At 44.3% G+C, this 25,240-nt stretch overlaps 1 protein-coding gene across 1 annotated transcript; it reads left to right on the forward strand.

Annotated features, from left to right (window-relative positions):
- The first annotated feature begins 6,617 nt into the window (after positions 1-6,617).
- LOC125543964 (2-oxoglutarate and iron-dependent oxygenase JMJD4) lies at positions 6,618-13,790 on the forward strand. The gene is made up of 9 exons (XM_048707478.1): positions 6,618-7,042; positions 7,136-7,294; positions 7,927-8,089; positions 8,222-8,339; positions 9,130-9,199; positions 9,275-9,355; positions 12,784-12,840; positions 12,914-13,025; positions 13,116-13,790. The coding sequence occupies exons 1-9, from the start codon at positions 6,791-6,793 to the stop codon at positions 13,601-13,603; spliced, it is 1,500 nt and encodes a 499-aa protein (XP_048563435.1). The 5' UTR covers positions 6,618-6,790; the 3' UTR covers positions 13,604-13,790.
- The last annotated feature ends 11,450 nt before the right edge of the window (positions 13,791-25,240 follow it).

The following is a 25,240-nucleotide window of genomic DNA, read 5'->3' on the forward strand; positions in this document are numbered from 1 at the left end:
CCGATTCCTACGGAGATGAAGCCGTCACCACCACCACAATGTACGACGTACCAGAGGTGTGGCAGAAGGAAACCTGACAGAGTTACGGGAGGGAGGAGGGAAGAAGGGACCACCATCTCGAGAAAGGAAACAATAAATTAAGGAAGGAAATTGTTCAACGCAATTATTACGAGGATCGTGGAGGATTTTACGGGGCTAGACTGGGCCACCTAGGTGCGCGGGGGAGGGAGCGAAAGGGGGGAGCGAGATCGCACGAGATCCGGCGGGGTCTTGTCTCTGAGATCGGCGGGGGCGATCACGTGTGAGTGGGGTCGGGTGTGGGGGAGGGGACGAAAAAACCCAGTCAAAAAAATCAGACGAAGTAGTGGGATGAAGAAAAACCTGAACGCAATCCTACCAGCCGATTCATTAGGAGTAGAGATAGAATATAGTGAGTAAACTTATATGTCGAGCACGATTAATGTTGAACGAGTCTGTGTTGCAATGTGCGGACATTTAGCTCGTCTTAGAGCATCTTCAACAGCCACCCAACGCGCGGCGCGCTAAAAAGTACTTTGCAGCGCATCCATTGTCTGGTTTGACGCGTCGGGCAGCGCTGACTCTAGCAGCCTCCCTAAAATTTAGCGTGCGCGCGTAGCTCCAACAGGCGTGCTAAAATGCAGCGCGCGCTCTCGCACGAACACTCTAGACTAGGTTACATACATATTTTTTAGATAAAAACGATACATAATTCATAGATAAAACGATACATAAATATTTTACATAGTTCATAGTATAGATAGATAAAACCACGGTGGGACTACACAAAAACTACAGTGCTACTATATACTACGGCGCAACTAGATAAACTATGGTGCAAGTATAACCTACTCCAAGTCGTCCTCATCATCATCCTCACTGGTGTTGTCCGAGGTATCGAGCCAAATGTCCTCTCAACGAAGATCATTATCTTCAAAGATCGACTCCCCACCTGCTTCAACGATATCGCCAGTGCCTACCGCCGACGCCTGTCCGCCCGCTCCGCACGGCGCCTTGCCGTCCTTTCCGCCCAGTAGGCGCGCTCGTTGGCGACGTCCTCCAGGTGGCGCAGGCGCCACTCTGCCATGTCTCGCTCGTCCTCCTCGGCGATGCAGAGGCGGCACTGCTGCTGACGGTGCTCCGCACGGTCCTGGTCCGTGATAAGACGAGGCGGAGGGACGACGGCCTACGCCTGCTCGCGCGTGTAGACGTCGTGAAAGTTCATCTGCGACGGAGGCCTTTCTAGGCGCCACGCCGCTGCGTCGTACGCTCACCCTGTGCAAAACCGAACCGAAAACCAAAAACCGAACCAAAAAAACCAAACCGAACCAAAATTCCGGTTTTTTCAGGTTTTGGTTATGGTTTCAGTTTGCAAAATAAGAAACCATATTGCATTCGATTTTTTCGGTTTAAAACCGAACAAAATCGGTTAAACCAAACAAAACCGAAAGGCCCAGTAGATTTCACAGAATCGGTCAATCACAGCTCACAACACAGGCCCATCGGCCATCGCTCGCGGCCCAGCCTAACCTCACGCACGCTTGCTTCAACCCTAGCATTAGCAATTCGCCAATTCCCCACACGCACATGCAGAGCAGCAGAGAGTGGGATGGCGGCGGCGCCCTAGCTAGGTCACACTCCGTCCGGCGCATCCATCTGCTCCCCTCCGTCCTCCGTCCTCCGTCGCGCACACCGGCATCGCCATCCTCCGCTCTCCGTCGTCCGTCGCGTGCATCAGCCTCGTCGTCCTCCGCCCTCCGTCGTGCATCGCACGCACCGGCGTTGCCGACTTCTGCCCTCCGTCCTCCGCGTCGCTGACCTCCGCCCTCCGTCGCGCGCACCGGCACACGCCTCCATGGAGCAGGACACGAGCCGCCGGATGGTAAGGCACTTTCGATTCGCTCTGGTAGAAGAGTTGTTCAGTAGCGAACACACACATAGATGTGATGACTTGCAGTAGCATCTTCCCAACTGCAGGTTCTTCTGGGCTTCTGGCGCACGCATCCATCAGGCCCCACTCCCCCCCGCCGCAGGTGAAGCTCTCCGTCACAGCCGCCATCGGAGCCCGAGGAAGACACGAGCCGCCGTGACCGGATGGTAAGCATCTCCCATGGATGTGTGGTGTTAGTTCCTATTTAGTTACTGAACGTGGATGGATGCATGGTTTCACTAGTTTTGTTACTGAACATGGGTGTTTCCTATAATCCTATTTAGTTTTCGAGCAACTTTTTTAGTATTGGTTCTGCTGATGGTCACTGATACTGAATGAAAACTACCTAACTTATTTTTTCAGGTGTCCGAGAGTGTTAGAGTTAACCTTGGCGCTGGTTCTGCTGCTGATCAACCTCTCTCAATAGATCCTGATGTTACCCCTGGCAGTGTGGGGGGGGGGGAGTCGGAAGAGGTCAAAGGCATGGATGCACTTCACAGTTCAGAAAGATGATCCTGATCATGCTAATTGCAACTACTGTGATGTTGTACTGGGTTGCAAATCCGCATCGGCAGGTACTGCTTCTTTAGTCAACCATTTGAAGATTTGCAAAAAGAATCTTGCCCACATATGTAGCACTCAGTCCGAGCTTACCTACCAAGTTAGCGAATATGGTAATTCGGTGGTTCCTTGGCAATACATTGAGAAAGAAGTTAGAGAAGCATTTGCTCGCATGATAGTGATAGATGAGCTTCCATTCATATTTGCAGAGAAAGAAGGTTTTAGGTTGTTTGTGGCTAAAGCGTGCCCAAGGTTCACTATACCATCTAGGACAACTATGTATAGAGATATCATTGCTCTTTATGAAGCTGAGAAAGCTATGCTTAGAAAATATTTCATTGGATCACGTCAAACTGTTTGCCTCACCACTGATACATGGACATCAAAAAGACAACAAAGCTACATGGTCCTTACTGCACATTTCATTGATTCTGGGTGGAATCTTAGAAAAAAATTTATTAACTTTGTCTTGGTAGATGGACACAAAGGGGATGGCATTGGGAAATCATTAGAAAAAATACTTATTGAGTGGGGCATTGAGCTAGTGTGCACTATTTACTGTTGATAATGCAAGTTCTAATGACACTTGCTTAGCCTACATGAAGAGGTCTTTGACTAATAGGGGCTGTACACATGCAAAAAGTCAGTATCTTCACATGAGGTGTGTGGCACATATTGTTAATCTAGTGGTCCAAGATGGGCTAAAGATAATGTGCCATCCAATAAACAGAATTCGAAGTGCTATCAAGTTTGTGAGAGCCTCCCCAACTAGATTGGATTTATTTAAAAAGTGTGTGCAGCTTAGCAAGGTAGCGAGTAAAGGTTTAATTAATATTGATGTGGCTACTAGATGGAACTCCACATTTATAATGCTAGAGACTGCTGAGAAATTTGAGAGGGCATTTAAGCAATATGCACTTCAGGATCCCAACTACAAGACTGAGTTAGAAAAAACTGGTCCAGAACCTAAGCCTGATACTCCTGATCAGCGGGGTCCTCCAACTCAAAGTGATTGGGTGTATGTTTGTGAGTTCAAACAATTCCGCCAACACTTCTATCTCCTCACTAATAAGGTTTCTGGCACTAAGTACGTTACAGCCAACACCTTCTTGGAAGATATTGCTGATGTACATTTTATGTTGGGTGAATGGAGTGATCATGTGATTTGTGGTGATGATGAAATATTTAAGTGCATGACTACCAAGATGAAAACCAAGTATGAGAAGTACTGGGGTGATCCTGAAAAGATGAACAAGTATATATTCATTGCTGCCATCCTTGATCCAAGGTATATGGTTGATTGGTTGTTGTTCATTTGTCAAATATATATAGCTGTTGTTCTTAATGCCCTTCTAACTTGTCTTGTCTTGTCTTAATTCTTTATGCAAGGACCAAGGAATCTCATTTCTTTAAAGACATGATTGAAGACACCTATGGCAGTATAATAGGTAATAGAATCTTGACATCTTCCCACAATGAATTTGTCTCTCTTTTTGGAGAATATAGAGAATTATATGGAACCAGTACTCCTAGCCGTCCTAGGGAATTAGCATCACAAGCTCGTCCTAGTGCAAATGCTTCTGAAAATTCTCTAGTGAGGTCACGATACAACCAGAAAAGAATGAGAGTTTGCGGAGAGGGCAGCACTAGCACAAATACCAGAACTGAATTAGACAAGTACCTAGCTGAGGACACAGAAGAGTTGACTGCTGAATTTGACCTTCTTGAATGGTGGAAGTGCAATGCTCCTCGCTTTCCCGTCCTTTCAAAAATGGCTCGTGATATACTAGCAATCCCCATCTCTGCGGTTGCTTCTGAATCAGCTTTCAGCACTAGTGGTCGTATTCTCGATGACTTCAGAAGCTCTTTAACACCAGCGACACTGCAGTCGTTGATATGCACACAAGATTGGTTGCGTTCTAAGGGTGTGTTTGGTAGCATGTATGGACCTAGCCTAGTTGTTCTCATGTCATACATGCTGAGTGTAGACATGCTGAGTCCATGCAGTTGCTGTTGTTTGGCAGTGATGTATGCATTGAGACATGCTGAGCTGAGATTTTGTTTGGTAGCCTGCATGTGTTTAGACATGCTGAACAATTTCAAATTCTGAATATATTTTTTGAATGATGAACAAAATCGAAAAAATCTCAACACAAATTTAAACATATTTTGAAAATTTAAATAAAATTTGATATTCTAAACTTTTTTGGAAAATTAAAATAAATTTTGAAATTCTTTTTTTAATTTGAACATATTTGAAATTACGAGTTTTTTTTGAAAATTTAAACAAAATTTGAAAATTTTATAAAAAATAAAATACTATTTTTTTCAAAATTCAAACAAATTTTGATTTCCTTTTGAAATTCTGAACATTTACAATTTTTTTAGAAAAATTGAAATTTCAAATATTTATTGAAAATTCAAACAAATTTTGAAATTATGATTTTTTTTTGAAAATTTAAACAATTTTGAAATTCAAACTTTTCATTTTTTTTGAAATTCTAAGGTTTTTCGAAAATTTAAACAAATTTTGAAATTCTGATTCTTTTTGAAAAAATAAACATATCTGGACGTGGTCTGGTCGGTGGGGACGAGTGTCAGGGCCAGCATAGCTGCCTCGATGCACCCTGTCTGGGGTGCATGAGATGAGCATGGCTGAGGGCACTTTTATGCATCAGATGAGCATAGCTCAGATGAGCCCATGCACCCTACCAAACAAGCAAAAGTGGGTCGGATTGGGAACTTTTGCCCTCATGCACCCTCCATGCACCCTACCAAACACACCCTAAGTGTATCAATGTTGAAGCTGATCTTGCTGAGTTGACCAGGCTGGAGGAAGGTATTTAAATGAATGTGTATTTCAATTACTTCAATGATCATGCAACATTAATGCTATTTAATTGATCATGCAATATTTCTGTTGTTTTTGTAGAAGTGGGTGCCATTCATTTAAATGATAGTGTTACAATATCGATTGATTGATCTTCATGCATGGAGCTGGAGTGGAAAATTGCTGCCTGAAGCCCTGAAGTGATGAAACAAATGCCATTTTATCTCGATCTGCACCTTTTGTTTCTTTGTCGTGTGTTGCACATGTACTGTACTGAAGTTTGTTATCTCGAGCTGGAGCTGAACTTTGGTTGTTCCAGAATTTGCACTTTGTACTGAAGTTTGTTATCTTGATGTACTGGGCATGTACTGGGCCTTTCAAAAATGGCTCGTGATATACAATTACTAGCAATCCCCATCTCTATGTTCTAGAACTTTGCTTGTAGCCTTGTACTGGGCATGTTTAGTTTTGCTTGTGCTTGTACTGGACAAGTTTTTGTTCCAAAATTTCTTCGTATGGTTTCATTGGACATGTACTAAATTAGTGCTTGTAGTTGTAATCGTAGTCTTCTACTAGATTGTTGTACTGAAACATAAATTCTTACATGTTTCATAATTTCTTCAAGTAGGTAACCAGGTTGTAGTTGTATTGGACAAGTACTAAATTTGTTTTTCCATGTGGCCAAACCATGTGTTGATTAAAAATTCGCGTCAACTTTGATTATTTTGGTTATTACCGAAACCAAACTGAAAGCAAATGGTTATTGCCGAAACCGAACCGTATCTATGTATACAATCGTATAAATCAAAGTATAAAAACCGTATAAACCGAACCGAATCAAACCGAAAAAACCGAATGCACAGGCTGATCGTACGCGCGGTCCCGAACGCGCCGAGGCCGAGCCGGACATTGCCGGACCGGATCTCGGCGTAGTAGGTGCCCCGGGGCGCTCGCGGACGCCGCGGTAGCCAGACGATCCCCGGCGGCGCGGCGACATGGTGGCGGGGCAAGGAAGCGACAGAGGGAGCGAGGAGAGCGCGCGTGACAGTGTGAAGACCGTGTGACGAGCGTCATAATTTATAGGCACGTCGGAAGCGGTGCGCTAAATCTAGCGCGCGAGCTGCCGCCTTTTTCCACACGCGTAATTGTTTTCTGCGCGCTACTTTCCTGTCATCGCTGAAGCGCGCCAAAAAGCCTCGCGCGCTAAAGTGACAATTTATCGCGCGCACGCGTCTTTTGGCGCCGTGGTTGGAGATGCTCTTATACGATGGCGGCTTGATGCGCTTGTGGCAGTCCACGGTCAGATCAGGCAAAACGGGGTGGTGTCCTTGAAGTGGCCGGGCGGTGGCAAGCGAAGCAGGTCGTACCATAACCGGCAGGGCCCTCCTCCGAGCTAGGAGGAGGAAGGGCCCCAGAGACCGAACTCGCATCGTGAGGTCCGTGCTTCCTCGATGGACCAGATGCACGGCGGTGGCGCCGGCAGGCGGGTGAAGGTGGTGGGGAAGGTAGAGAGGCTCGACGGGCAGTCGCTGACCTACTCCGAGTTCGTCGACCGCTTCATGAAGCCGAACCTCCCCGTCGTCCTCACGGGCCTCACCTCCTCCTGGCCATCCTGCGAGGACTGGACGTTCGCCGGCCCCGACGACCGCCGCCGCCCCAACCTCCCCTTTTTCGCGCAAAACTTCTCCTCCCCTCGCGTTCAGGCACCCACCAGCTGACCTTCTCCTCTTGTGCGAGTCCTCGTTTCACTAGCCAGATGAATCGTTTTAGATTTATCATAGTTGTTGATTTCGCAGGTTGCCGACTGTTCCGCCAGGGAGTACACGGACCACAAGCGGCTAGAGATGTCCATGCAGGAATTCGTGGACCATTGGGTTAGGAATTCGAATACTGTTTCAAGCAGCGGTCATTGTGAAGCTTCCTCGCTTTACCTGAAAGATTGGCATTTTGTTAAAGTATGTCCTGATTCCAGAGTATACCTTGTTCTCTACGCTTATTTGCTATTGAATTTATGGTACCCTCGTTAATGACTGATACCTAAAAAAGTCTGTAACATTAAGTTATTATATGAATTTCTTCACTTTTTTTTTGCGGGAATGAATTTCTTCACTTCTTGTTCAAACATCTTATGATAATAGTGTATTATTGCTATGACTACCCAAAATCAATAACATCAAAGCCATGGTGGGATTGATGTTGCAATAGCTGTGCAAAAATATTAGCGGTGTGACAAACTAGAATTTGTGTCGCTATTTGTTTGAGTTGCCAGTGATTAGCAGTCATCTCCAGCATGACTCATTAACACTTGTTCGGATTTAAAATCGCCCTTTTGCTGCCACGTTTTATGTGCTGAACTGCAACACTGTTTTCAATACCAATTGTCTACTGGTTTGGTAGTTGTTTAGATTAGATTGCATTATTGCAATGCCTTTTTTTGGATGGTATGTGCATATGTCTGCTCATAAGATTGAGATCCAGCTCTCTGCTATCTCAAACATTTGAATTCATCCTACCCTTTTCTTTCTTGAAGCTGACATTTCATCTCCTGCTCTATGTGGTTATATTGCATCTTGCCTTGATCTTCCAGGAGTACCCTGATTATGTCGCATACACCACACCACCGTTCTTCGTCGATGATTGGCTCAACATGTATCTTGACAGTCATCCCATGCATAGAGATTCTGACATTGCCAACCACAAAAATGAAGTAAACTGTGCTGACTATCGATTTGTTTACATTGGAGCAAAAGGTAACTTCTATTTTTTAAAATCCTGTTCTATTCCGTGCTTTACGAAATTGGGATTCTGTGCTTCTGTAAGCTATCCTATGTTACAGGTGAATGTATCATCGCTCATAATTATAACTGTGATTTGATGTTTAGGAACTTGGACCCCTCTTCATGCTGATGTTTTTAGGTCATACAGCTGGTCAGCAAATGTGTGTGGGAGAAAACTATGGCTCTTTCTGGCACCATCGCAGAGTCATCTTATATTTGATAGGTAATTTTAACCTGGGCACTCCTTATGCATTATATTCTATGTGGCTAATCCGACATGGAATTAGCATCAGACATGAACAGAACACATAACCTCCATGAGATTTTGAGCTGCCAATAAGAGGAAAACTGATTCACTGCATACTCCTGGACCCTGTTCCTCATTAGCTGATTAACTCGGAAGTTAGAAATACTAGTGACTCAAATTTTTTTTCCTGTGTTCTGTGATGCTACATAGTGCAATGATGGCAACTCACTCTTTACTAGGTTGAGTTGTCTCTGATCAGCAATATCATGAATTACAAATTTGTTGGCCCTCTATACAAAGGTAATGGTGTATTATATGCTTGTTTGTTTTTCATGCAACTTATGCTTACTCTTATGGTTTATCATATATTTGTTTTTCGCCAAAAGAAACTTAAATTAAAACAAGGGTAATTTATTTTGCAAATAACATGGGTTTGTTTAGACCTTGTACATTCAATTAATAGTCACAACTTCCGGTCGGAGTTTAACAGCCTCAGCTGGGTCATTCCAGATGGATGTAAAGTTCTAAAGCGTATGACCTTATTTCTGTTTCCAGGATTTCATGGCATCTGTTGTCTAACTTGTTTTAAGAATGAATTGATTTTGGGTATTTGTGTTGGCATAATTTTTCAGTGCAGTTTCTTGGTAATTGATTTCTGTATGCCAATTGAGGTTACCTTGGCATTTGATGACATTTTGTCAAATCTGGGCTGTCTATTTGTTCTAGTCATAATACTTTGCATTGTTACTCAACCAGTAATTTGTAGGAACCTACGATCATCGGTTTATGACATAAATGAAGATGTTTCTGAAAAGCAGTTTCCTGAATTCAATAAGGTACCCCCCTCCGACCCCCTGTGCGTCTTGGTAGTAACCACGGTGTGTACTCATGTTATTAAGATTCTTTTGTAGGCTGAATGGATAGAGTGTATTCAAGAGCAGAATGAAATCATTTTTGTGCCCAGTGGGTGGTACCACCAAGTCTATAATCTGGTAAATGTTTCCATCTTCACCGAGTGTTTATGCATTTGTTATTTAATATATAAGGTTTAATGTTACTAACTTGCTAACTTGCTATGTTATACAAGTTGATATATATCCTTATTGGATTACATCTGTATGGCAAATGAGAACAACCAAGCATATGAGTGCGAGAAGTAGAAATCCTGATCATTGGATCAGATCCGGGTTGCTAAGATTTGGACACTAAAAGCAGTTGACACATCCTTGGGTTATTGGGTAGTTATGCTTAATTCTACATTTACTCTCACACCTTTCAGTCATCCAGTGTAAGCAATCTGTCTTGGTATTATGGTACTCCCTCCTTTCTGGTTTATAAGGCTTATCTCAACTTTTTTGTTTTTCCAATTTAGAGGGCTCATCTCCATCTCATTTTTAGTTTCCAATGCGCATTAAATCTTTGCATGCAAGAACTAAAAAGGAACACACCAATGCATGTAATATTCCTACTCATCTAGTGGCCAAGCAGGCATGCACTGTAATTAATCCAAATTAATGCACAAGTTTAATTGGGGTAGTTTTGTAAAGTACGAGATAAATTCCTCCACTCTCAAAATCCCATGGTTGACGAGATTTGAGATTTGAGCCCTATAAACCGGAAGGGAGGGAGTATATATCATCACATTTGTCCAAGAATAGTGGATTGCCCCCGCGTCGTCTCCTGGCGACACGGGAGGCCATCCATCGCGTTGCCACAGCCGTCCTCCCGGTGCCCCTCCTGTCTCGCCGCTGCTTGAGGCCCTGCCGGCGAAGCCGAGCGGGTTCGAGGACGGCGGTGGCGGGGCGTTCTCCTGGCTCGCCTTCTCTCTCCCAGCATGGGGCCTGTACGGCCATGGCGGCTGGGTTCCTTGGCTGGATTCTATGGGAGACTGCGGAGCTGGTGCAAGGCGTGTTTTGGCGGGCGGTTGGCATGGGTCGGTGGCGGTGGGGCGGCCTTAATTCATGGTGGGATGGCTGGTGGCTGGCGTGCACCGAGGCAGCGATTGATCTGAAGCGGCAATGTTCTTGGGCGACGCAACGCGAGGCAACATGGCCAGGGAGCAATTTTGTTTGACATCCTCCGTCGAGATCTGATGCTCCCGAGACTGCTGGCCCAAAGGCGGCTAGGCTGCGGCGATGGAGGTCCATGGTGTCGATCTTGCGGCTAGCGGCAGCTGCGCTTCGTATGGGCAATGTTGATCGGCCATTCGTGCTCCGGCTTTGACCACATCGACCTCTGGACCTACGGGCCTGGGTAGGGCTCTCTCCGGTGAGGTGGTAGTCAGCGATGATGTCTTCAGCTGCTAGTGTTGGTCCTTGGCGACTACTATGACCTGCGGCGGCGGACTCGTTGCGGATTGTGATGCCCATCGAAAGGTATTCATGAGGGTTCATCTCTCCGAACCCGGTGGCCGGCCTCGGTAAGGAGATGCAAACTATAGATGACGACTTGAAGCAGAGGGATGGTTGTGCGGCTGCGCCTGGGACCGCTGAAAAGTGGTGGCGACAACACATAAGTGACGTCAATGGAGGTGCTACGCAAGCACCCGGTATCGAGTTCCGGGGCGAATGCCTAGGTCTCCGTGATGGATATACCTGGCAGTGACGATGTTTGATGTCGTTACCTTGTTGAAGGCATTGCTCGGATAAGCTCGGATTGGTTCTTCAGGGTGAAAACCTAGATCTGACCTTTGCTGGTTGGATCCGGTGACGACGGCGCTTCAGCGTTGCTCCCTTCTTGAAGGCGTACCGTTGAAGAATCTCGTCGTCCATGTGGTGTCATGAGATGGTTGGTGCGGATATGGCAATTTCTATAGTTTGCCAATCGCGGATCGGATTGCTTTAGGTTTTCTTTTTTCCTCGCCATGCATAGCTTTCGTCTTATATGACTTTGCTATTTGTCGGGGTGTTTTTTTATGTGCGTGCTTTCATGTTGGCTGTGTGCATCATACCTATGCAGAGGCCGCGTGTGTGCTCATTATGTTTTGTATCCTTTTGATGCTCCATTTTGAGCAAATAAAATCCACCCTTTGTCGAAAAAAAATCATCACATTTTGATCCACTTGGGAATTTCCGATTCTGCTATTTTAGACGTGGTTTCTACCAGATACACCCTGCATAGCTGGAACTGATGCAGTTATTCCTTGTTATAACTTTTGATATTCTTAACTTGTACCAAAAGAGCTTCAATCATATGAATCTGTCCCATGTGACATTAAAAATGGTGAAACTAGTGACCGTTGACATCATGAACGACCATATGCTCTTATTAACTAATTTATTGACATCATGTTAGGTGCACGTATCAGAGCATCTCCAACCGCGCCCGCAACACCCCCCCCCCCCCCCCCCCCCCCCCAATGCCCTTTTTTATCGCCGGTGTGAAAAAAACGGCCTAGTCGCGCCCCCAGAAGCCCAGTTTTCGCCGGTTAGGGCCTAATTTGGCGCCGGCGCGAATCCGGCACACTGGGGGCACCCCGGGGCGCCGGGGGAAACATTTTTGGCGCAAAAGCCTAGTAGACCGGCCGAGTCAGCGACTAGGCGCATTCGTCGTCCTCATCGCCTCGGTTTCCTGCGGGGAATCAATGCTAAGGCTGCCGCCGGTCAGTCTTGCATTGATTCCTCACGAGCGGTGCAGTGAAGGCGCGCCAACGCGCGTCCCGCCCCCTCCCCCCACGCGTACACATGGCGGTCGCCCGCTCGCCGCCGACCCGCGGCTATAAAAGCCGCCCCTCCATCGCCAGTGGCCTCACACTTCCTCGCCACAGCCCCTCTTCCCCTCTCGCCGCCGACGCCCCTCTCGCCCTCTTAACGCCGACGACCCTCTACCCTCTCTCCCCGCCGACGACCATGGCCGAGCGCTACCCCGGCGACGGAGCGACGGCCAACGGCTTCGGCCGCCGCCACCTGCACGAGGACGAGGCCCGCCTCCTCTACGAGGCGGACTACCCGGCGCCACCGGACATGTGGGTGCCGGGTTCGTGGAGGTTGAGCGCCGGCGGAGTCCCGGTGCCACGGCCGCCCTCTGGAGTTTTAGTTTGTTTTTTTAATTATGTTTTCAGTTTGTACAAATTTCAATGAAACCGGCTGAATTTCCTCCAAATTTGTCTCTTTGGCTGAATTTGGTTTTCAAAAAGCGGCGTCTAGGGCGGCCTTGGGTCGGCAACTAGGAACTATAGCCCCCCACGCCGATTTTTTCGCTGGCTCACCCCCAGGTGGCGCTATTTCAAGCGCCTGGGGGCCGAACGAGTGGAGATGCTCTCAGTAACATTGGTGTAGCTTTCTCTGGTGACCTTTAATATATCAATGCAGCGACTCGTATTATTCTTACACCTCCTCTGTTTTACATTCTATTGTTTTCTAATCAACATTTGTGAACTGCAAGCTGCTTATTTCTTTTGCTCCTCCACCATTTACTGCAGGAGGATACTATATCTATCAACCATAACTGGTTCAATGCCTACAACCTTCATTGGGTGGTGAGTAGACGTGTATATGTCAAGTTTATTTCACAGACTAACATAATTCTTGCTAAAGAGTACAAATTCACAGTGGAACTTGCTTCATGAAGACCACAAAGTTGCAAAAGAGTATATTGAAGACATCCGCGATATATGTGATAATTTTGAGGCGCTTTGTCAACGCAACTTGGCAGCAAATACAGGTAAGATTCTAATGTGTGGATTAATCACCTGAACAATCAAATGGCGTGTTTACCTTCTCTGCTGACATGCTGTTGTTTTTCTTTTTTCAGGCATGAACTTCCATGATTTCTTCATTTTTATCACACGGTTTGTTTTGGTCAATGTAATTGAGCTTTACCATGTCCAAGAGCCCGAGGATGCTAAAGTCAATTTGCCAGAAGCCACTCACCATTATGTGTATAACCTTATGCAAATTCGGGAAGTTGCATCTAAAATGATTTCTGCAGATGCTTTCAGTATTGAGAATCTTTGTGTTATCTCGGAAGGAAATCGGAGTGCTATGTCAGATGTTACAAAAATATTAAAAGACGATGGCTTCAGAAGGCTATGGATGACATTGTCCGAGGCGTATGAATGCATTCGCAGGGGGCAAAGAATTTTGTACGAAGTGAGATATTTAAATCAGGAAGGCTGTTTGTCGGTGACCTGTTCGAAATCTGATTGTAATGTTGTTGATCGCATTACATTTTTTATGCGTGAAATTCATGGACCTGAGGATCTGGTGAGGTTAATTGATACTGCTCTACCCGAGAGATAATTGTAAGCGCATAATGCGTGCGTAAACTTCCATGCATTTATAACCACTGTTGGATTTTGGTAAGACTAGCTACAATGAAGAGTAACATACACTAGTAACATACACATATTTCTGGATATGTTACTACCTTTATAGTGGGTAGTAATATAACTATGGTAACATGCAAAGCTTCATTTATTATGTTATAGACTCATATTGCATTGGAACATGTGATGTTATCGTAACTAGTTAAGTTACTACAACTCCCTCTTTCCTCATTAACTCATTGCCACATAAGCAAATTTGCTGAGGTGGACTTGATGTTACTGCTGAAATTACTCGCACTGTGGCTAGTCTAAGCAGGACTATGTGGGGACTTTCATAACCAGCCTATTTTGGATAGACCTTGAGTTTTTTATGGAGACGGCGACAAGCGTGAGTAATTGTGGATATAAATTGTGACAGATGTGGCAATAATAGAAAATAAAAAGTATCTTGAAGTCTAATTCAGTTTAGTTAATGTCAATACTACATCTAGCTATTTGCTTCATGCACATAATGACATATGCATAAGGACGCACCTGAGGACGTGACGTGCTCGAAGTTGTTAGTATTTTATCGGTCCGCCTCCAGTAATCAACCGTACATGCATCTAGCTGCTTGCCTTCAGTTGATAAGCATGCATCCAGCTAATTGTCATCCGGTGCCCTTATCACCCAGATATTACTTCTGGCGTTAGTTATAGCGGCAGCGACCGCGGTGCTTCAATGTGATAAAGCCATCTTTGCTGGAGTTTCCAGTCAAGGAAGACGACATGGTGATTTGTGAGTACAGTATGGGCGGAGGGCGGCGCAGGAACGGTGCAGGCGCTCGACGACGAACGGTAGCCAGAGCAGTGGATCAGTGATGGATCAGGTTTTTCTGGATCATGATCTTGTGGTTGCATGCATTGGTTTTCTATACTTCCCATATGGCCGTATTGTTGGCGGTTAGAAGGACCAAGTTTTTTTTTCAAAAAGGGGTTTACCCCAGTCTCTGCATCAGAACGATGCATACGGCTCATATTATTAAAAACATAATCCAATAGCAAAGTCGTCAAGTATCGAGGTGCGAAAATAAACAAAAAGCTTGAAAGAGCGAAAACCCAAAGCCACAACCGGATGGCAAGCACAATAGGAGCACTACATGCCTATCCTATTACATGACCGCCATCCAAACCGGTTGAAAATATACTGCGCTACCATCTCCCATCGGGTAGACGCAGTAACCAAACGCTCTCTGGCCTCCGTCGGAGTGAGTAGCGACCACATACGGATGAACGTCGTGACCCTGAAGATAACCTGCAAAAAGTGAATGTTTGTTGATCGGTTAAATACTAAATCATTTCTCCAGTTCCATACTGCCCAAAGTAAAGCACAAACGCCAACACGAATGTGTCTTGCAGTATCGGAATCAACTCCGTCAAGCCATGCTCCAAATAACATGTTGATAGAGGTGGGCTGATTAATATTAAACGCAATATGAATCGACCGCCACAGAATCTTAGCCAACGGACAATCGAGAAAGAGGTGTTTGATGTTTTCGTTATGATCGCAAAAGCTACACCTAGAAGAGCCCATCCAGTTGCGTCTTGCCAGATTATCCTTAGTCAAAATGACTTGTTTATGCACAAACCACATAAACACTTTGATTCGTAAGGGAACCTTTATTTTCCAAACGTGAATCGAAGAAGGGACAACGCTAGAGTTAATGACATCCAGATACATAGATTTAACCGAGAACACACCATTCTTAGTAAGTTTCCAATACAGCTGATCTGGTTGCTGGGACAGCCTGACCTCCATCAAACGTCTAACAAGGTGGAGCCAGGCCTCCCAATGATTTCCAACTAGCGTCCTCCGAAAACTAATATTGAGGGGAGTGGATTGTAAAACAGTTGCAACGTAGGCTTCTCTACGTCGCACAATGTTGTACAAAGTAGGATATTGAAGTGCAAGGGGAGTCTTCCCAAGCCACGTATCCTCCCAAAACCTCGTAGTGGCACCATTCCCGACAATAAATTTTGACTTGTTGAAAAAAAAGTTGTTTGACTCTCATCAAACCCTTCCAAAAAGGTGAGTCGGAAGGCCTCGCGTTTACCTGGGCCAAGGTTTTAGCATAAAGATACTTATTGCGGAAAATCTGTGCCCAAGTGATAGAGACTAAGGTGTCCCGATGTTTCGATGAGATGGTGGCTATCGTTTTCTGTGGGAGTCGACCTTGACGATCCGACTACGAACGTGCGAGACGTCGCGCCTTAGCAATCGCTAAACCAATTTCCGAGGGTTATTGACCACGCCGGAGCACGATCAACCTGACCACGAGGGTCTGTTTCCTGCGAGCAAACGAAGAACAAGCAAGAAACTGAGATTGCAATCGGGATATTGCGAATATAAGATGAAAGCTTTATTGATCAAGGTGGGGTTCTGTGACGTCTTGGTCTGGTCGTTGGACACAAACGAAGTACGCGAAGTTGCAGCTATGGCGAACTTTTAATCTAAACAAAACCCAAAGTCTAAACGATGCCCTAAGGGCTGTATATATGGAGGAAGAGGGGGGGAATTTCGTGGCCCTTGAGGGTGGGGTCCGAAACCAACCCTAACTCTTGTTTCCCCACACATACGGACTCTAAAAATAGCCTATACTTAAGTATTTCGAAATTACATGGGCCTGGCCCATTAATAAGGTGACGCAGCACCTAGAATAGCCTATGGACGAATATTATGAAGTGGCATCTTGTATATTTCGTCCAAGGCTTCATGCACTCCTTATGGCGGCTTCAAAGTCCTGAAATCATCACTTGTAACTCCGTTTTTGATCCCCTTGCGCATGCCATCAACTCCATGCGTGTTCTTGCTCCAATGTTCATCCTTCTCCAAGCTAGGCCCTTCATTTGTAAGCAAAACAAATGTATCCAATTTAGGCAGCATCATAATCTCATGAACATTAGAATCATTACCAAGAAACGAAAGTACCTGGTAATTTAATTAGCGTGCGCGAGCTCTAGTAATTGGTCTAGTATATGTAACAGTAGGGGCTGTGGGTGTAACAATGGTATTGATGTCCTCATCATCCTCCCCTTCTTGAAATGAAGTCGTCCTCGACGGAAGCTCATCTTCCTCACCCAAATAAGGCTTCAAATCTGCAATGTTAAAAGTGGGACTAACCCCAAAATCTGCAGGTAGCTCAAGTTTATATGCATTATCATTTATTTTCTCTAACACCTTAAAAGGACCATCAGCACGTGGCATTAGCTTTGATTTGCGTAGATTAGGAAATCTATCTTTACGCAAATGTAACCAAACAAGATCTCCAGGCGCAAACACAACATGTTTTCTACCCTTATCTCCAGCAAGTTTATATTTAGCATTCATACGCTCAATGTTTTCCTTAGTTAACTCATGCATTTTTAAAATCAATTCAGAACGTTCTTTAGCATCAAAATTAACCTTCTCTGAAGATGGAAGAGGCAACAAATCAATAGGTGCACGAGGTAGGAAACCATACACAATTTCAAAAGGGCACATCTTAGTAGTAGAATGCAATGAACGATTATAAGAAAATTCAATATGAGGCAAGCATTCTTCCCACATTTTCTTGTTATTCTTCAAAATAGCCCTAAGCATAGTAGACAATGTTCTATTGACTACTTCAGTTTGTCCATCAGTTTGGGGGTGACAAGTAGTACTAAAAAGTAGCTTAGTCCCCAACTTAGCCCATAAACATCTCCAAAAGTGGCTAAGAAATTTAGTATCACGATCTGAAACAATAGTATTTGGCACACCATGTAAGCGAATAATTTCACGAAAGAACAAATCAGCAACATTAACAACATCATCGCTTTTATGACATGGTATAAAGTGTGCCATTTTCGAGAACCTATCCACGACAACAAATATGCTATCCCTCCCCTTCTTTGTTCGAGGTAAACCTAAAACAAAGTCCATAGATATATCCTCCCAAGGAACACTAGGTACAGGCAAAGGCATATATAAACCATGAGGATTGAGTCGTGACTTAGCCCTTTGACATGTAGTGCAGCGAGTAACAAAACGCTCAACATCCCGTCTCATCTTTGGCCAAAAGAAATGTGTAGCAAGTATATCCTCCGTCTTCTTGACGCCAAAGTGTCCCATTAATCCTCCTCCATGCGCCTCCTGCAACAACAAAAGACGAACGGAGCTAGCTGGAATGCATAGCTTGTTAGCACGAAACACAAATCCATCGTTAAGAACGAACTTGTTCCAAGTTCTCCCTTCCTTAAAATTCTGCAATACATCTTTAAATTCAGCATCATGAACATATTGATCTTTGATGGTCTCCAAACCAAATATTTTAAAGTCAAGTTGTGAAAGCATAGTATAACGACGAGACAAGGCATCAGCAATAACATTTTCTTTACCCTTCTTGTGTTTAATGACATAAGGGAAAGTCTCAATGAATTCAACCCATTTAGCATGTCTACGGTTCAGTTTTGCTTGACTTTTAATGTGTTTCAAAGATTCATGATCAGAATGTATAACAAATTCCTTGGGCCATAAATAATGTTGCCATGTTTCTAAGGTCCGAACAAGAGCATATAATTCTTTATCATAAGTAGAATAGTTCAGACTAGGCCCACTCAATTTTTCAGAAAAGTATGCAATAGGTTTTCCATCTTGTAATAACACACCTCCTAATCCAATTCCACTAGCATCACATTCAAGCTCAAAAGTCTTATTGAAATTAGGAAGTTGGAGTAAAGGAGCATGTGTCAACTTATCTTTCAATACCGTGAAGGCTTCTTCCTGTGCGATACCCCAAACAAAAGGCACATCCTTCTTTGTAAGCTCGTTGAGAGGTGCAGCAATGGTGCTGAAATCTCTCACAAAACGCCTATAAAAACCAGCGAGGCCAAGGAAACTCCTCACTTGTGTGACCGTTTTGGGCTGCGGCCAACTCTCAATAGCTTCAATCTTGGCTTTATCAACTTCAATTCCCTGTGGAGTAACAACATAGCCAAGAAAAGATACTCGGTCGGTGCAAAAGGTGCACTTTCCAAGGTTTCCAAACAAACGTGCATCACGTAGAGCAATAAAAACAGCACGTAAATGTTCCAAATGTTCCTCCAAAGATTTGCTATAAATCAATATGTCATCAAAGTAAACTACCACAAATCGTCCAATGAAAGCACGTAAAACTTCGTTCATTAACCTCATGAAAGTACTAGGTGCATTAGTTAACCCAAAAGGCATGACTAACCACTCATATAATCCAAACTTAGTTTTAAATGCTGTTTTCCATTCATCTCCCAATTTCATACGAATTTGATGGTATCCACTACGCAAATCAACTTTGGAGAATATTGTAGAGCCACTCAATTCATCAAGCATATCATCTAGCCTAGGAATAGGATGACGATAACGAATAGTAATATTATTTATGCCTCTACAATCAACGCATATACGCGACGTACCATCCTTTTTCGGCACTAAAATGATAGGAACAGCACAAGGACTAAGGGATTCGCGTATATAACCTTTGTCGAGCAGTTCTTGTACTTGACGCATAATCTCCTTCGTCTCCTCTGGATTGGTACGGTATGGTGCACGGTTGGGTAGCGAAGCACCGGGAATTAAGTCAATTTGATGCTCAATCCCTCGAATAGGTGGTAATCCCGGTGGCACGTCTTGTGGAAAGACGTCAGCGAACTCCTGCAAAATGTTAGTGACAGCAGGGGGCAAAGAGGAAGGCACGTCCTCGAATGAAAATAATGCCTCTTTGCACACAAAAGCATAGCAAAAAGATTTGCTGAAATCTAGCTCATCAATATCAGATTTGGTGGCAAGTAAACATGCACTTTTCAATTTAATTTCAGAAACAACAGTAGATGGTTTATTATTAGGCTTCATTTGGTGCTCAAATTCTTTTGCCACAATCTGATTTTCACTCTTATTTGTCTCCTGTTTTGCTTTATTAGCTCTATTAATATCATCTTTCAAAATGGAATCAGGAGTCATAGGAAGCAAAGTAATATTTTTATCGTTATGAACAAGAGTATACTGATTGTTTCTACCATGGTGTACAGAATTTTTATCAAATTGCCATGGTCTACCAAGTAATAAGGAACATGCTTGCATAGGTACCACATCACAATCAACATAATCAGCATATGTAGAGATACTAAAATGCACACGAACAGTACATGTTACCTTAACCTTGCCGCTGTTGTTGAACCATTGGATGTAGTAAGGATGTGGATGTGGTCTTGTGGTGAGAGATAGCTTCTCCACCATCTCCATGCTAGCCAAGTTATTGCAGCTCCCTCCATCTATGATCACGCGAACAGAACGTTCCTTCACAACTCCCTTTGTATGGAACAAATTATGCCTCTGATTTTGCTCAGTTGTGTAACCTGCACACTCAAAACACGTTGAGCAACTAAACTTTCATACCTGTCAGCATCTTCAGGAGCCATGTATTGCGTCTCATGATCAGAATCGTCTCCACCGTGTTCGTCACGTGTAATAAGAGCCAAAGTCTCCTCATCATAGTCACTAGCGGACTCATACCCACCATCCTCAGTAACAATCATCACACGCTTAGATGGGCATTCTCTCGCATAATGACCTCCACCCTTGCAACGTCGACAAATAATATCATGTGTTTGCCCTGTTGATGCCATGGATGAAGAAGAGCTCTTTGCAGGCCCAGAAGGTGTGCTCTTGGCAGATAGTGGTGATTGTGCTTGCTTTATTGTATCACGGTTGGAGGTGGCGGCCGATGGAGGTGCCGGTGTAGCAGAACGTGTGGAAGTAGATGATGCACGTGGTGTCCATGATGAAGGTCGACCTGCAGAAAAGTTAGTCCGCGCCAATGCCTGTCGATCCTGCACTTCACGTTCAGCTTTACAAGCAAGATGGAATAAACGAGTGATATTAGTATACTCCTTATACTCTAGAATCGTCTGAATTTCTCTATTTAATCCACCCATAAAACGTGCAAGCATAGCTTCATTCTCCTCAACAATACCACATCTAATCATGCCAGTTTGTAATTCCTGATAATATTCTTCTACAGAATTTTTTCCCTGTCTTAAGCGCTGCAATTTTTGAAGTAATTCACGTTGATAATATGGTGGAACCCAACGAGTACGCATAGCAGTTTTCAAAGCAGCCCAAGTAGCCGGAATAGGATATAATCTACAATGCTCAGACCACCAAACACATGCAAAACTAGTGAAAGCACAAACAGCAGCAGGAACACGTCTCTCCTCGGGATATTGTAAACATGTAAATCGTTGTTCAGTTTCTAACTCCCAAGTAAGATATATATCAGGAACATATCTACCCTCAAATGGTGGAATATTCAATTTTAGTTTAGGGAGATGGTCATGATCTCGTACCTGAGGGTGAGCCCTACCATTGCCATTATTTGCATGTGGACGACCTGGTGGTTGCTGTGCTAGTGGTGGCACGTAGTTCTATTTTTGATCAACCTCATCCTCATAATCTCCCACATAATCATCCTCCTCCACATCAACGGTAGGAGCCATAGAAGTATCAACAGCAGCACCAGCGGTTTGGCCCGACTGAAGAGGGACACGGCTCGCTCGGCGGAGGGCTGTTTCCCGACGTGGAGGTAGTCGGTGTTGTTGCTGTTGTTGCAGAGGTGCGGCAGGAGCAGCCGGTGGTGGTGGTGGAAAACGCGAAAGCAATTCAGCAAACTTGTTATCGAGCTTTGTTTCAAACGTCTTCTCCATGCCATCTATCTTCTCCATGGCCTCTTCAAATCTGTTTATCACATCTTGCACCTGTCCATTCATCATTTGCTGAAACGTATCATGAAGCTCCTTGTTCGTCAAGTTCTCCCAGTCAGTCTCGTCGGCTTGTGATCCTGGCATGGTTAGCAGCAATAGAAACACACAAGAATATGATCCTACAGACTACTAACAAGTGGTGGTGGTGGCGGGTGTCACAAATCCGTCAAGCAAATCTCAAATTCTTACCAGTTCTTACCCAGCAGCAGGCGGTGATCGGCAACTGTTGTAGTCAAAAACTCTCAAAAGCTTGGATAAAGCGATTGCCAGGGAGAGTCAAACGCACGACGTAGATGTATGTGGAGCTGGGAAGGCTTATAGTATGGTAGCAAAAAGGGTCAGCAATAATCAATTCAGAGATGCAAAGTTGAATAAACGCTCAACGACGGTACTGTGCTGGTCCTAGGCTAGATCGTGCTAGAGACGCGAGCCTAGAACACTAACAAAATCACGGCGCTGCACGTAAATAAGGGAAAAGCACACTCTGGAACTCTTTTTTTTTCGCTCTTTTTTTGCACTCCTCTTTTTTTTGCGCTCCTCTTTTTTTTTCCGAGACCTACGCAGGCAAGGAAACACGAATCGGAATTTTGATTGATCTCAAGAACAAACCTAATATGAGAAGAACTCGGATTGGTGGTGGATATATGGTTGTGGTATATGGCAGCGGTGGTGGTATATGGTAGCGGTGGTGGTATATGGATACAGATTGGTGGTGGTATATGGATATGGATTCAGAGCGGTGGCGGATAAGCAAAAGTGGTAGATGGGCGATGATGATGGTGCGGCGGCGGCGTGACAACTTATGACCAGAACTCGAAACTCTAAAAGACTAGACTCTAAGACCAGCAACTTGACACGACGATGCAACCGCAAATTCAACAAAGCAAAAACCCTAAAAAGATTATGCAAAGGCTCAGATTGGTTCGGATATGATGAACTAACCCTAATTTTTTTGTGGCTTTTTCGTGGACTGTAGGTATGAAGAACAGGCTCGATCTAATCTACGAAAAACTGTAAAATCTCACCGAGCAACCTGGAAATCTGATACCACTTGATAGAGACTAAGGTGTCCCGATGTTTCGATGAGATGGTGGCTATCGTTTTCTGTGGGAGTCGACCTTGACGATCCGACTACGAACGTGCGAGACGTCGCGCCTTAGCAATCGCTAAACCAACTTCCGAGGGTTATTGACCATGCCGGAGCACGATCAACCTGACCACGAGGGTCTGTTTCCTGCGAGCAAACGAAGAACAAGCAAGAAACTGAGATTGCAATCGGGATATTGCGAATATAAGATGAAAGCTTTATTGATCAAGGTGGGGTTCTGTGACGTCTTGGTCTGGTCGTTGGACACAAACGAAGTACGCGAAGTTGCAGCTATGGCGAACTTTTAATCTAAACAAAACCCAAAGTCTAAACGATGCCCTAAGGGCTGTATATATGGAGGAAGAGGGGGGGAATTTCGTGGCCCTTGAGGGTGGGGTCCGAAACCAACCCTAACTCTTGTTTCCCCACACATACGGACTCTAAAAATAGCCTATACTTAAGTATTTCGAAATTACATGGGCCTGGCCCATTAATAAGGTGACACAGCACCTAGAATAGCCTATGGACGAATATTATGAAGTGGCATCTTGTATATTTCGTCCAAGGCTTCATGCACTCCTTATGGCGGCTTCAAAGTCCTGAAATCATCACTTGTAACTCCGTTCTTGATCCCCTTGCGCATGCCATCAACTCCATGCGTGTTCTTGCTCCAATGTTCATCCTTCTCCAAGCTAGGCCCTTCATTTGTAAGCAAAACAAATGTATCCAATTTAGGCAGCATCATAATCTCATGAACATTAGAATCATTACCAAGAAACGAAAGTACCTGGTAATTTAATTGGCGTGCGCGAGCTCTAGTAATTGGTCCAGTATATGTAACAGTAGGGGCTGTGGGTGTAACAATGGTATTGATGTCCTCATCACCAAGTAGTGTCCGTCTCAGACGATAGTTTAAATAGCCATTTGCTAAGGAGACATATGTTTTTGACTTCCAAATTTTCAATACCTAGACCCCCTTGGTCCTTCGGCCTACAGATTATATCCCACTTAGCGAGCCTATACTTTCGTTTGAGCTCATCATTCTGCCAAAAGAATCGAGATCGGTAAAAATCTAACATTTTCCTGACTCCCATAGGAACTTGGAAAAAGGATAACAGAAACATAGGCATACTGGTAAGGACCGAATTAATCAGAATCAATCTTCCTCCGTATGACATGAGCTTCCCTTTCCAACAGCTCAGTTTCTTTTCAAAGCGATCCTCGATGCATTTCCACTCAAAGTTAGTCAGCTTACGATGATGAATGGGTATACCTAAGTATGTAAACGGTAAGGAGCCCAATTCACATCCGAACAATTGTTTATATGTGTCCTGGTCATCCTTTGCTCTTCCGAAGCAAAACAATTCGCTCTTGTGGAAGTTAATTTTGAGGCCAGATAATTGTTCAAATAAGCATAACAACAGTTTCATGTTTCTTGCTTTCGCCAAGTCATGCTCCATAAAGATGATAGTATCATCAGCATACTAAAGAATGGAAATCCCTCCGTCAACTAGATGTGGGACCAGGCCGCCTACCTGCCCTGCATCCTTTGCCCGACCTATTAAAATAGTCAGCATATCTGCCACTATGTTAAACATGATCGGTGACATCGGGTCTCCTTGCCTTAGCCCCTTGTGTGTTTGGAAATAGTGACCTATGTCGTCATTCACTTTAATCCCTACACTCCCTTTTTGCGTAAAGGAGTCAATCTGGTTTCTCCAGGCTGGATCAAAACCTTTCATACCCAAAGCTTGTTGAAGGAAAGGCCATTTAACTTTATCATATGCTTTTTCAAAATCCACTTTAAAAACTACGCCATCAAGTTTTTTTGAGTAGATTTCATGGAGCGTTTCGTGCAAGACAACAACCCCTTCAAGGATATTTCTATCAGGCATGAAAGCAGACTGGGCCGGATGAACCACAGAATGCGCAATCTGCGTAAGTCTGTTCGTCCCGACCTTGGTGAAGATTTTGAAACTCACATTAAGTAGACATATGGGTCTGAACTGCTCAATGCGAGCAGCGTCTGTCTTCTTAGGAAGAAGAGTTATCGTTCCAAAATTCAGCTTAAACAACTAAAGCTGTCCCTCAAAAAACTCGTGGAACATGGGCATTAAATCTCCCTTAATAAAATGCCAGCACTTTTTGTAGAACTCCGCCGGGAACCCATCCGGACCTGGAGCCTTATTATTCTCCATTTGTGCAATAGCTTCAAACACCTATTTCTCAGAGAAAGGAGCAGTCAGGAGCTCATTCTCGGCAGTCTCAAGTTGAGGAACATCCTCAACCCTAGACTCATCTAAGGACACAAAATTCTCTTCCGGGGGACCAAACAACTACTTATAATAATTGGTAATATAGACTTTCAGATTGTCTTGACCAACTATCGTCCCTTCGTCTTGTTCTAGCTGGAAAATTCTCCTTTTACGATGCTTCCCATTAGCAATCATATGAAAGAATTGAGTATTGTCCTCGCCTTGTACTATCTTGCGAACTTTAGCTCGCAACGCCCACTTCAATTCCTCCTCTCGAAGAAGCTGTTTAAGTCGCATCTCCGCCTCTATCTTTGTTTCCAACTCACTGGAATCCAAGATAGATGTTTCAGCTTTAACTTCAAGGTTTTGAATAAGTAGAAGAAGTCTCTCCTTCTCCGCCTTATAAATACCATGCGTGTGCTTAGCCCATCCTCGAAGGAACCTTCGGAGATGACGAATCTTGCATTGCCATCGCTCGA

Source organism: Triticum urartu, chromosome 3, assembly GCF_003073215.2.
Source record: "Triticum urartu cultivar G1812 chromosome 3, Tu2.1, whole genome shotgun sequence".
In the NCBI taxonomy this organism is placed as follows: Eukaryota; Viridiplantae; Streptophyta; class Magnoliopsida; order Poales; family Poaceae; genus Triticum; species Triticum urartu.